This window comes from Bufo gargarizans, chromosome 5 (assembly GCF_014858855.1).
Source record: "Bufo gargarizans isolate SCDJY-AF-19 chromosome 5, ASM1485885v1, whole genome shotgun sequence".
NCBI classification, from domain to species: domain Eukaryota; kingdom Metazoa; phylum Chordata; class Amphibia; order Anura; family Bufonidae; genus Bufo; species Bufo gargarizans.
In genome coordinates, this window is record NC_058084.1 from 120,039,744 (window position 1) to 120,054,047 (window position 14,304).

The window sequence follows — 14,304 nt, forward strand, 5'->3', positions numbered from 1 at the left end:
CATACAGCACAGTCTGCTGCCCGTAAATGGCGATTTAGGTGTATAAACAGCATAAACAATGATTTAACCCTCATTTTGCACATTAATTTTGTTCGTACCCACTTATCGCCCCCCTACAGTGTAAATGTAGCTTTAGATCAGAAACTGATTTGACCAGGATATGTAACTCGCACATGTAACTCGCTTAGTTTTTATCCTTCTTTTAAACACTGGTAGCTGGATGCATCTGAACTATTAGACGCAGATCGGCACAAAGTTTTTGACAAGAAAAAGCATGCCGAATAGCCTAAAAAAGAAGTAATATTGAATTGTGCAGTGCGCACAGAAAACTTTATCAGGTTTTATTAGGCAACATAATTCAGATCTCTACTCCCGCTTGTTTATTAAGTTGATATTCCTTCACTTCTTTGTGATGTATTTTTTTGTTCTGTATTCAAAATGAGTGTTTTCTTCTTTTACAGCCATTTCCATCTAATATGGGATAATATCCCACCCTATATTGTCCGGAGGGTGCCTTCACACATGGCAGATTTTTTTGCAGAAAATTTCTGTGACTGAAAATCCGTTCCCTTCATCTGATTTGGGTTGTTTTGTCAGGAAGCACATCGATTTCTGCTGGCCCCATTCAGATGAATAGAACTGATTTTCAGTCACAGAAAGTTTCTGCAACAAAACCTACCACATGTGAAGGCACCCATAATGGGTTCTCTGATGATTGATCATGTCAGAAGTCTAGATTTTGTGATGCTGGTCCTAGGTCAAACAGCTAGATTGATATAGACCCAGGTTGGCTTCCCTCCAGTTACAGTGGAAAACACTTTTGAGAATTAAAAGATAGAAATAAGTCTTCTCTGCTTGTTTGTAGTGTCATTGCTACCTAATACAAACCATGACTTCTTGTTCCTCTAACCTACTTTTCTTCTTTTCTACATTTAGAGTACCTTCATACTTGAAAACATAATAGATCTTAAGCGCCACTATTCCTTTCCCATAGAAGTTGAGGTAAGTTAGCGCTAGAGGCACATACATGTTAGCAGTATACAGATATTTAAGTAAACTCAGTAAGGCGGTGGATTGACCCTGTCTAATGTCTACCATCTAGAGATGTGCACCACCTCTTATGTTATGCAGCTTTAATCTGCTTTCCCTTCTGCTTGTAAGAGCTGACGGAAAAAACTATCCCACGCAGGGGGCAGTGGAACCAGGCATCACATTGGAATACACAGGATTCTGCTGTGAGTTGACAGCGATTCTTTGTCACTGTTCGGTTACTTGTGCCCTTAGTGTGATGACATTCACCCCTTTCTGAATCTGCAAAGCCAGAGGCATAATGGGAAACATAGACTGCATTAGCGTAATCATATATGAGGGAAGGAATCAAGATGGAAGACAACTAATAAATGGTACATCACCTAAACGACATACCTGTACATCTTGATTGCTAGTGAGTTACCGCAATCTGACGTACAGTTGGTGGATGGCGCAGACTCCGCACCTTCCACAATGGTTGTCATCTGTGACATACAGCTGGCACCTTGATGTAACTGCTGAGCTTGATCCATGAGCTGCTGAGAACTTGAGATTGCCCTTGCCTATTCAAACAGCTGATATTTGAGTATGAATTTATGCTTTTAAAAATAATTAAAACATTTTTATTTAGTTAAAATAAATAATTTTACATTTGTATTTCTTTCTGTTCTGATCTATAGGTTCCAATGGAACGAAAGAAAAAATATCTTGCTATACGCAAGGAAGCAAGAGAAGCGGCAAATGAGGATTCGGGTATTGTGATTTTTTTTGTGCAAATTTTTATTTTACTGTTGAGCCACTTTATTCAGTTTATCTTTGGTTTCTTAAGGAGAAACTATGGCTGATAGGGCTTACATCCTCTGCAAGTTCCCCTCCTGCTTTCCCTTTGTAAGCACTGAGGTTAATGAAAAAATCTAAAGGTTTATATTATCGGCGACACCTATTCAATTGTTTGGGAATGGCAGTCATACCTTTTCACTTCAAAACCTGCGGTAGTGTTCAGTACTGCAGCTATTGTAGACTAGATCACTTCTCCACAACAGCTTTATTTTTTGGATCTCACTTGCACTAGTGACCTTAGTGTCCAATGAGGTTCAGATGTCTGTAGTCATTTTACGTTGAAAATGTATTTTTACTTTCTTATATAGACTATTTTAAACAGAATTCTGGATGTTGTGTTATTACATGTTAATTTATATGTATCTATAATAATTTGTATTGTGACTTTTCTCCTTGTTTTGCTTCCCATTAAAGATGAGCCCCAGTATTTGTCGTCTCAGTCTTACATGGCAGATAGCAGTCTGAGTGAAGAAATGAGTCAGTTCGACTTCTCAACTGGTATCCAGAGTTTTTCTTATAGTTCACAGGACCCAGTAAGGTCTCAAAGAAGCAGAAGAGTGAGGGTAATGACATCTTATTTAATGCTTTCACCCTGCAATCTGCTTTTCTCCAGCCTGACATGACTGCTAAGACTGGGGATACCCGTCAGTTTTGGCCATGAGACTTGTGCATCGAAATATCGCTGTGTAGCAGTGCAGCCATGAAACTGAAAGGACTTCCAGTAAAGCTGGGTTGCTGCTACTCCAGAATTCTGATTGTTAGGTTGTGGTCGTGGCAATTTGCAGTTCACCGATTGCACTGCTACACAATGTGCCACCCCATGGACTCCTATAAATATACTAGACACCACACGAAATAATAAACACAAAACTTTATTGAGGAACAGACATCAAAACAATTATATAAATAATAAAAACATATGCTGAAGAAGTGTAAGAATGTGAGGAAAAGATCCCTCCAACCACGGAAATGAGTACAAATCAATGGTCTAACTCAGCAGCTTTAGTGGTATAATACCACACACCCATAGTATTGAAAATAAACAGTACCAGCAGGCATCCATGAACTACATGTCACTAGGAACAACTGCAGTAACTCCTAGGAGCTGCAGAGTTCCACAAATATGGCTGAGAGCTATGATGTAAATGTATAGTACATACCTGGGACGTCCCGCTTTGTCAAGGGCCCTTCATGGATGCCTGCTGGTACAGTTTATTTTCAATACTATGGGTGTGTGATATTATACCACTAAAGCTGCTGAGCTAGACCATTGATTTGTACTAATTTCCATGGTTGGAGGGATCTTTTCTTCACATTCTTGCATTTCTTCAGCATATGTTTTTATTATTTATATAATTGTTTCGATGTCTGTTCCTCAATAAAGTTTATTGTTTATTTTGTGTGGTGTCTAGTGTATATATAGGAGTTAATGGGGTGACGCATTGTGTAGCAGTGCAATCAGTGAACTGCACCCATCACCCCCACGATTAGCTGTTTGAAGAGGAGGCGGCTCTCCATGCAAGCTCTGCTTCCTCTTCATTACACTGCCCATCATCTCGGAAGTGCAGGATAATTACGAGTACTCACTCAAGTCAATTGACACCGCTCCAAGGGACACGACGTGTGGTGTAATGCAGAGGAAGCAGTACTCGCATGGAGCGCCTCCTCCTCCTCAAACAGCTGATTGGTGGGGGTGCCGGGTAATGGAACCCAACCGATCAGATACTGATGACCTATCCTGAGGCTAGGTCATCAATGTATACAGTTTGCACAGCCCCTTTAATGTTTCCATACCTATAGCACTATATTTTTTAAATTAATTATTCAAAATCTTTTTTCTTTTTCTTATTTGCTTGCAAGGAAAGGACATTTAACACCAAAAATATTGCTTGTACATCTTTTTACATTGCCCACAAAAGATCTGTTCTGCTACAGCTGACTGTGGCACCTAAGTAGCTTACAGAGATGGGGCGCCCTCTGTTAACTCATCAGCACCTCTACAACGTGATAGCAGGGTACTAATGGTTTTTCATGGCAGTGGAGAAACTAAAAAAAATACATAATTGTCACTGTCTCATCTGTGATCACCAAAGATATAAAATTAATGCAATATTTATGACACTTTGTGAATGCCATAAAAACTTTTGTTTTTGTTTATTTTTTGTTTATCCTTCTTTAAAAAAAAAATTAAATTAGAAGTAGTCAAAAAGCTGTATGTTCCCCAAATTGGTACCAATGAAATCTTCAACCTGTTCCACAAAAATCTATAAAATTAGGGGAAAAAAGCCATGACATTTGGAATGCTACAGTGAAAAAAATAAAATAAAACTGCTTGATCAATAACACCATAAATAAGGTTTGTCATTAAGGGGTTAAAGTCCAGCTTAATTTATATCATCCAGGAGAAACTTTCGGTGTGTATGATTTCATAGCTGGCCACCCTCCCTATTGTGCTTAGCTGCAGCACATTTTCATTTAAACTTTGATTTTAAACAGGACAAAACTAGTGCATATCAGCCATAGACTGAGAGAATCAAATTCAGAGACGACGACACATTGAAATATTAGTATATGGCCTCTGCAATATGACTTGGATTAGGAAATAGGCACACAGGCTCGGTCTTCTCCAATAGAATAAGTTTTAAAACTTAACATATCAACACTGTCAATGTTGTGTAATTCATTTTCATATGAAACCGGTCTTAACATTCAGCACTGGTATTACAGGATCGCAGCTCTGAAGTCCAGCAGACCGCAGAAGATGTTATGGAGTTTGAAATGGATGAACTAAACCAGCATGAGTGCATGGCACCTATGACTGGACTGATCAAACGCATGAGTCAAAATGGCATAACACCCAAAGTAGAGGAGGTATGCTCATTTCGGATGCATTAGGCCTTGTATTTAAAAGCTATCGTATAGGAAAAAAATGGCGGTATTGCTGTTAGCAACTAGTCAGGATTTGTTTCATTTTTTATTTTATTTTTTGCTGAGGCCCATGAGGCGGATTGTATGAGCTGCATTTATATTATTTAAACCTTCTCTTTTACACTTGTGTTTAGGGTAAAGTTCCACAAGATCTGCCACCATGGATGACCTTTCTACATTCTAAACTAGGAAATACCTCCACGCCATTGAATATACGTCTTTTCATTTCCAAACTAGTAGTCAACTCTGAAGAGGTAAGCAATGGAGACATTTCCTTTTCTATATTTTGTTGTGTCTCATCTGCTATCCCGGTTGTCAGACATACAATAGCACTGCATTGCAGTTGTTAGCTCTGCTTTTCATTAAGGGCTCATGCAATATGTAGGCACCGGCCGTGTGTTCACCGCATCACGGATGGAAGGTTTAGTGCGGAACAGAGGCACCGCAAAAAAATAGGACATGTCTAGATCCGTGTGCGGAATCTTCACGGTTGTTGCCTGTGCAATGGGGATCGCAAATTGTGGTCCCAACTGAAGGAACGGCCGAACAATGCCCGTGTCCATGAGCCCTAAATGTTTCAGTTTTGCCCATAACAGCCAATTGCAAATGAAAGTGCAATGGAAATATGGAAGCTACTTCGTTGGGAAACATTTGGGAAAGTGTGGTCGGCAACTCAGTTATAACGGTGAGGTCGTGGGCTGGGCAATTTATCAAGCAAGAAGTTCTCTGAATATATTTGACAATGGAATAGCAGAAACAAAATGCTGCACATACAAATATATCAAAGGCTTATTCTACAAACTCTATTCATGTGAATATCCAAAACAAATATAAAACCAGGGACGGCATTTATAGGGTCCATTATAGGAAATTATTCTCAGTGACCATACCCCATGTAAGAAATATGGATCATTATTTAATGGCAGCCATGATATTTATCTGATTCACCTTTGTCAGTGTACCTGCCAAATAAGTTCACTCCAACCATTTGCTTGTCAGATAGCAGAGGTAGTCAACTCCGCAGGGGTTCTGGCTTCAAGGAGGCCACATGCGTACGAATTCACACCTCAACCACCCAGTATGGAGGCCAGCTAATCCTACAGGAAAACCTGTAGGGAGGTCTCAGCCCTTGCCCAAGTCTATCATTTCCCCCCCAGACACCATGGAACCGGCGGTTCATAAGGAATTATGAATCGCCCGTCCATCCCAGACATAAGTCAATAGAGGACAGTCTCCTTTCCTCCTACTCTGTCCTGTATGAGCCCCCCCCCCCCCCGAATCATCTATATGCCCCCATTGCCCCAAAATGTCCAGGGGGGGAGGAGTAGGAGGAAAGCACACTGTCCTCTGAGCCCCTAATGCCCCCCAAAATGCCAGGGGGGAGAGGAGTAGAAGCAAAGCACACTGTCCTGAGCGGTTTAGGGGGCTCATAGAGGACAGTCTGCTTTCCTCCTACTCTGTCCTGTATGAACCCCCCCCCTCCGAATCCTCTATGAGCCTCCCTTATGCCCCCATTACCCCAAAATGCCCAGGGGGGAGAGGAGTATTTTGGGGGGCATTAAGGGTTTGGAGGGCTCATAGTGGACAGTGTGCTCTCCTACTCCTTCCCCCCGGGCATTTTGGGGGGCATTAGGGATTCTTTATTGGGGGTGTGGCACGGGAGGAGCCAGGACAGGAGGTGGGACGGGCCAGGGGTGGGTTGTGGGCGGGGTTAGGGGGGCCCAATTCAGATGCTTGCTATGGGGCCTAGTGATTTCTATGTACGCCCCTGGTACCTACCATGCTTGGACTCTAATTGTAGCCGTAATCCAGGCGGGTCTATTGGTCCCAGAACCATCTCCCTGTGACCTTCTGGTCTGGAGCTATAAACCCTGAAAGGTTTTGTGGGTCATTGAGCTGCCAGGATCAGTAGGGAGGGGGAAACCCTTCCCAGAGATGGGAAGAGGAGGTGTCGGCTACAGTTTAAAAAGCTTGTGCCAGCAAGCGGGCGGTGCCATGTGTTTAGAGGGACCTGCAACCTGCTGACATCACTGCCCTCCATGTGACTCAGCTAACAACTCATCACCACCCAAAAGGATTCATCCATCTGGTAAACTGACTTTTGTTCTGCTTAACCCGGTTTGTACCATACCACCTGTATTTGTAACCTCAGACCACTGTATATATTTTGTGTGTATATTGTGTTATCTACTGTGCCCTTAAGGCAATTAAATATACTAATTTAAGCTTGTGCTGTCTGGTATCTCGATCACGAATCCCCACGTCCGTGTTTAGGCCTAGTAATACGCTACCTCAGGTTGGTTTCTTACCCATATAATCCTGTTACCGGATCGGGCCTATATCAAACAAGAAACTGGTGGCCGTCTTTCCGGGCTGAGAACGCGCTGTTTCACTGGGGCAGTAAAAAGGCTCCCTCAGCTTGTTGCCTCTCTGTACCCGTGTGGACAGGAGGAATCTGTGAAAACTGTACCAAGACTGACCTTACCTGCTCCTCCAGGAGGGAGTAACGTCACGCCTTGGTAACCAGTGACCATAGCGTACCTCGTGAGCTCAACGTAGTTGACGTCAAGCGGGCACGAGGGGTGGTGTTCGTCACACCCCATATCATCAATAAAGTCTAATAAGTTATGATTCAAAGAAATAGAACCTAATGGCAGGTTATTAGCTCCAAGAGCAGCTCCAAAATGTTTTTTCTTTTGGGGCCACTATGGTATCAGAGCCTGGCCCACCAGATGCTCTAGTATGCTGGTGGGCCAGTTCGACATTACACCTAAATCCATTATACACCCATCTTGGAAAATGCAGGGCTGTGCAATATAAGACTAAAGTATCACTAGTATTCACACCCAAATAACAGCAACTGAAAACCTTCAAAATATAATGGTCTTCAGAAATTTAGCATTAGAATAATGTGACAGCCTATGAGCAAAGATTTTTCTAGATTTTATATTTGATGTATTTCAATGCAGTGTGTGCAACTTTAGGTTTTGTCAAATGTATAGCTGGACATCATTGACACTTTTTGTTTTAAAATGTATTCTGTATCAGGGTCAATATATGTTTATATTTTCACATGTAAAACGTATATATGTGAACAAACATTGAACTAGACACTTCACTTTGAGAAAGCCCGCTGTTGTATTTTAGGTTTTCCGTCCCTATGCAAAGTTTTGGATTGGCCCATTATTGCAGCTGATTGTCTCTGGAAATAATGGGGGAACGGGCATTCACTACTTGGTTGTCGAGACTGTTGTGACACTTCTTTCTTGGTCGAGTGTTGCTACACCAAATGTAAGTAGCAGTTGAGGCCTAGTGTAAAAAAAAAAAAAAATTCTAAAGGTACAATAAGAAGCATGTATTACCATACTTATATAATTACCATACTTGTTAAATGTCACTATGTTTGTGTCTAAGGGGCTTGCAAAGGATGAAATTCTGGCTAACAGACTGCTTGAATTTATGATGAAGAATTCATTTCATGAAAAGAGAGCAGTATATAGGCATAATCTTGAGATCATCAAAACCCTGTTAGAGTGCTGGAAGGATTGTCTTTGTATTCCATACAAGTATGTATACTGGTTTTGGTATAATTTTTTTTGTATTATTTTTTTTCTTTAGAGTAGAGCTGAAGATTCTTTCCCGCCTTTCTGCAGCTGCCAATAGACTAAGCATGAATGCTTACTGCATATTGTGTTATTACTGAGTACGATGTGTAACAGCTGTGCTCCCTCTAGTGGAGGCTGCAGGTAGCCGGAAGGCACATCAAATAGATGCTGTAGTCAGCAAGTCTGCAGTTTTATGTAAATCATCTCTGTACATGTCATGTTGATTTTTTATCTGGCCACCAAAAATAACATTTTGCTCCTAAATTTTTAGACTTCAAAGTTTTTTTTTACCATATATATATATATATATATATATATATATATATATATATATATATAGTACAGACCAAAACTTTGGAAACACCTTCTCATTCTGAATTAACACATGTGGAATTGTATACAGAACAAAAAAGTGTGAAACAACTGAAAATGTCATATTCTAGGTTCTTCAAAGTAGCCACCTTTTGCTTTGATTGCTGCTTTGCACACTCTTGGCAATCTCTTGATGAGCTTCAAGAGGTAGTCGCCTGAAATGGTTTTCACTTCACAGGGGTGCCCTGTCAGGGTTAATAAGTGGGATTTCTTGCCTTATAAATGGAGTTGGACCATCAGTTGCGTTGTGGAGAAGTCAGGTGGATACACAGCTGATAGTCCTACTGAATAGACTGTTAGAATTTGTATTATGGCAAGAAAAAAGCAGCTAAGTAAAGAAAAACGAGTGGCCATCATTACTTTAAGAAATGAAGGTCAGTCAGTCCGAAAAATTGGGAAAACTTTGAAAGTGTCCCCAAGTGCAGTCACACAAACCATCAAGCGCTACAAAGAAACTGGCTCACATGCGGACCGCCCCAGGAAAGGAAGACCAAGAGTCACCTCTGCTGCGGAGGATAAGTTCATCCGAGTCACCAGCCTCAGAAATCGCAGGTTAACAGCAGCTCAGATTAGAGACCAGGTCAATGCCACACAGAGTTCTAGCAGCAGACACATCTCTAGAACAACTGTTAAGAGGAGACTGTGTGAATCAGGCCTTCATGGTAGAATATACAGGTCCTTCTAAAAAAATTAGCATATTGTGATAAAGTTCATTATTTTCTGTAATGTACTGATAAACATTATACTTTCATATATTTTAGATTCATTACACACCAACTGAAGTAGTTCAAGCCTTTTATTGTTTTAATATTGATGATTTTGGCATACAGCTCATGAAAACCCAAGATTCCTATCTCAAAAAATTAGCACATCATAAAAAGGTTCTCTAAACAAGCTATTAACCTAATCATCTGAGTCAACTAATTAACTCTAAACACCTGCAAAAGATTCCTGAGGCTTTTAAAAACTCCCAGCCTGGTTCATTACTCAAAACCGCAATCATGGGTAAGACTGCCGATCTGACTGCTGTCCAGAAGGCCATCATTGACACCCTCAAGCAAGAGGGTAAGACACAGAAATAAATTTCTGAACGAATAGGCTGTTCCCAGAGTGCTGTATCAAGGCACCTCAGTGGGAAGTCTGTGGGAAGGAAAAAGTGTGGCAGAAAACGCTGCACAACGAGAAGAGGTGACCGGACCCTGAGGAAGATTGTGGAGAAGGACCGATTCCAGACCTTGGGGGACCTGCAGAAGCAGTGGACTGAGTCTGGAGTAGAAACATCCAGAGCCACCGTGTACAGGCGTGTGCAGGAAATGGGCTACCGGTGCCGCATTCCCCAGGTCAAGCCACTTTTGAACCAGAAACAGCGGCAGAAGCGCCTGACCTGGGCTACAGAGAAGCAGCACTGGACTGTTGCATGTCATTCGGAAATCAAGGTGCCAGAGTCTGGAGGAAGACTGGGGAGAGGGAAATGCCAAAATGCCTGAAGTCCAGTGTCAAGTAGCCACAGTCAGTGATGGTCTGGGGTGCCATGTCAGCTGCTGGTGTTGGTCCACTGTGTTTTATCAAGGGCAGGGTCAATGCAGCTAGCTATCAGGAGATTTTGGAGCACTTCATGCTTCCATCTGCTGAAAAGCTTTATGGAGATGAAGATTTCATTTTTCAGCACGACCTGGCACCTGCTCACAGTGCCAAAACCACTGGTAAATGGTTACTGACCATGGTATTACTGTGCTCAATTGGCCTGCCAACTCTCCTGACCTGAACCCCATAGAGAATCTGTGGGATATTGGGAAGAGAAAGTTGAGAGACGCAAGACCCAACACTCTGGATGACCTTAAGGCCGCTATCGAAGCATCCTGTGCCTCCATAACACCTCAGCAGTGCCACAGCCTGATTGCCTCCATGCCACGCCGCATTGAAGCAGTCATTTCTGCAAAAGGATTCCCGACCAAGTATTGAGTGCATAACTGAACATAATTATTTGAAGGTTGACTTTTTTTGTATTAAAAACACTTTTCTTTTATTGGTCGTATGAAATATGCTAATTTTTTTAGATAGGAAATTTGGGTTTTCATGAGCTGTATGCCAAAATCATCAATATTAAAACAATAAAAGGCTTGAACTACATCAGTTGGTGTGTAATTAATCTAAAATATATGAAAATCTAATGTTTATCATTACAGAAAATAATAAACTTTATCACAATATGCTAATTTTTTTAGAAGGACCTGTATGTTAGGAAACCACTGCTAAGGACAGGCAACAAGCAGAAGAGACTTGTTTGGGCTAAAGAACACAAGGAATGGACATTAGACCAGTGGAAATCTGTGCTTTGGTCTGATGAGTCCAAATTTGAGATCTTTGGTTCCAACCACTGTGTCATTGTGCGACTCAGAAAAGGTGAACGGATGGACTCTACATGCCTGGTTCCCACCGTGAAGCATGGAGGAGGAGGTGTGATGGTGTGGGGGTGCTTTGCTGGTGACACTGTTGGGGTTTTATTCAAAATTGAAGGCATACTGAACCAGCATGGCTACCACAGCATCTTTCAGCGGCATGCTATTCCATCCGGTTTGCGTTTAGTTGGACCATCATTTATTTTTCAACAGGACAATGACCCCAAACACACCTCCAGGCTGTGTAAGGGCTATTTGACCATCAAGGAGAGTGATGGGGTGCTGCGCCAGATGACCTGGCCTCCACAGTCACCGGACCTGAACCCAATCGAGATGGTTTGGGGTGAGCTGGACCGCAGAGTGAAGGCAAAAGGCCAACAAGTGCTAAGCATCTCTGGGAACTCCTTCAAGACTGTTGGAAGACCATTTCAGGTGACTACCTCTTGAAGCTCATCAAGAGAATGCCAAGAGTGTGCAAAGCAGTAATCAAAGCAAAAGGTGGCTACTTTGAAGAACCTAGAATGACATATTTTCAGTTTCACACTTTTTTATGTATATAATTCCACATGTGTTAATTCATAGTTTTGATGCCTTCAGTGTGAATCTACAATTTTCATAGTCATGCAAATAAAGAAAACTCTTTAAATGAGAAGGTGTGTCTTTATATATATATATATATATATATATATACAGTGGGATGCGAAAGTTTGGGCAACCTTGTTAATCGTCATGATTTTCCTGTATAAATCGTTGGCGGTTACGATAAAAAATGTCAGTTAAATATGTCATATAGGAGACACACACAGTGATATTTGAGAAGTGAAATGAAGTTTATTGGATTTACAGAAAGTGTGCTATAATTGTTTAAACAAAATTAGGCAGGTGCATAAATTTGGGCACTGTTGTCATTTTATTGATTCCAAATCCTTTAGAACTAATTATTGGAACTCAAATTGGCTTGGTATGCTCAGTGACCCCTGACCTACATACACAGGTGAATCCAATTAGGAGAAAGAGTATTTAAGGGGGTCAATTGTAAGTTTCCCTCCTCTTTTAATTTTCTCTGAAGAGTAGCAACATGGGGGTCTCAAAACAATGACCTGAAGACAAAGATTGTTCACCATCATGGTTTAGGGGAAGGATAGAGAAAGCTGTCTCAGAGATTTCAGCTGTCTGTTAGGAACATATTGAGGAAATGGAAGACCACAGGCTCAGTTCAAGTTAAGGCTCGAAGTGGCAGACCAAGAAAAATATCAGATAGACAGAAGCGACGAATGGTGAGAACAGTCAGAGTCAACCCACAGACCAGCACCAAAGACCTTCAGCATCATCTTGCTGCAGATGGAGTCACTGTGTATCTTTCAACCATTCGGCACACTTTACACAAGGAGATGCTGTGTGCGAGAGTGATGCAGAGGAAGCCTTTTCTCTGCCCACAGCACAAAAAGTGCCGCTTGAGGTGGGCTAAAGCACATTTGGACAAGCCAGCTTCATTTTGGAATAAGGTGCTGTGGACTGGTGAAACTAAAATTGAGTTATTTCGCTATAACAAGGGGCGTTATGCATGGAGGAAAAAGAACACCGCATTCCAAGAAAAACACCTGCTACCTACAGTAAAATATGGTGGTGGTTCCATCATGCTGTGGGGCTGTGTGGCCAGTGCAGGGACTGGGAATCTTGTCAAAGTTGAGGGACGCACGGATTCCACTCAGTATCAGCAGATTCTGGAGACCAATGTCCAGGAATCGGTGACAAAGCTAAATCTGCGCCAGGGCTGGATCTTTCAACAAGACAATGACCCTAAACACTGCTCAAAATCCACTAAGGCATTTATGCAGAGGAACAAGTACAACGTTCTGGAATGGCTATCTCAGTCCCCAGACCTGAATATAATTGAAAATCTGTGGTGTGACTTAGAGAGAATCCAATAAACTTCATTTCACTTCTCAAATATCACTGTGTGTGTCTCCTATATGATATATTTAACTGACCATTTTTTTATGGTGCTCCCGCTGGACTTTTTTCATCATATATATATATATATATATATATATATATATATATATATATATATATATAACCTGGAGCCTTACTGGATGCTTTTCTAAGACCGTTGACGACAAACTATGTATTACTCATTTTTGAAAGTATTATTCTTAAACGATGTCTGCAGGACTTTAAGGAGATTTTAAAAGTTGATTGGGCGAGGATGTGAATTGGAGTTCAGCATATTTTTATGAATAGCGTGATTTTATTTTTGTATATATTATGGTATTCATGTATCATATATCTGTGCTTGTAATCAGGGGTGTAGCTGAAGGCTCATGGGCTCTGATGCAAGTGTTCAGCTTGGGCCCCCCCTTCACTCAGTGCTTTAGGGGCAGGGGAGCACATTGCCTTCATGCTGCCTGAAGCGAAAATTGAAACCACAACCACCTCATGCAAAATTTTTGACCTAACCCCTTCTCTCCAGCCAGAGGTGTAACTTTAACAGCATGCACTTTCTATAATATTGGTGTCTTCTTATGTGGCACAGGGGTCTTTGGCCCACCTCAGGCTCCTGGGCCCGGTAGCGACTGCTACCTCTGCACCTCCTATAGCTACGCCCCTGCTTGTAATATCATTGTTATTAAGCAGTCTGCGTTTTAACATTAACAAATAATTTTTATTTTAAGGTTAATATTTGATGACTTTTCTGGCACAGACCCTGATAAAAAAGACAACTCTGTGGGAATTCAGCTACTAGGTTTGGTAGTTGCTAATAACTTCTCTCCATATGACCCAAAATGTGAAATAGACATGAACCGGTGAGTTGCCTTTTTTTTTTTTTTTTTTTTTTGTGAATACGACTATAAGGGAATCAAAAGTTTGAGCAAAGTTTGTTTAAGGAGTATTCCCATTGTATAAAGTAATGACACGATAGGTGGTGGTTTAGTGAAGTATCCCCTTCACTGTTGTTCCCCTACACGGTGGCGCTCAGTGGGGGAGATTTATGAAAACTGATGCAAAGGGAAACTGTCATAGTTGCCCATTGCAACCAGATTGCTCCTTTTATTTTTCAGAGCTTCTTTGGGAAATTAAAGGATCAGTCTGATTGTTTGCTAGGGCCAACTAAGCCACTTTCCCCTAGC

At 41.4% G+C, this 14,304-nt stretch overlaps 1 protein-coding gene across 2 annotated transcripts in view; it reads left to right on the forward strand.

The window, feature by feature from the left end:
* The window catches only part of PRKDC (protein kinase, DNA-activated, catalytic subunit), a 408,896-nt gene that overhangs the window by 290,142 nt on the left and 104,450 nt on the right, over positions 1–14,304 (forward strand). For both annotated transcript variants that reach the window (XM_044294047.1, XM_044294048.1), the window contains 8 exons: positions 937–1,002; positions 1,710–1,782; positions 2,284–2,432; positions 4,597–4,740; positions 4,932–5,051; positions 7,945–8,088; positions 8,212–8,363; positions 13,849–13,980. In XM_044294047.1, coding sequence (XP_044149982.1) covers positions 937–1,002; positions 1,710–1,782; positions 2,284–2,432; positions 4,597–4,740; positions 4,932–5,051; positions 7,945–8,088; positions 8,212–8,363; positions 13,849–13,980 — 980 coding nt within the window. The remainder of the gene's footprint in view (positions 1–936; positions 1,003–1,709; positions 1,783–2,283; positions 2,433–4,596; positions 4,741–4,931; positions 5,052–7,944; positions 8,089–8,211; positions 8,364–13,848; positions 13,981–14,304) is intronic.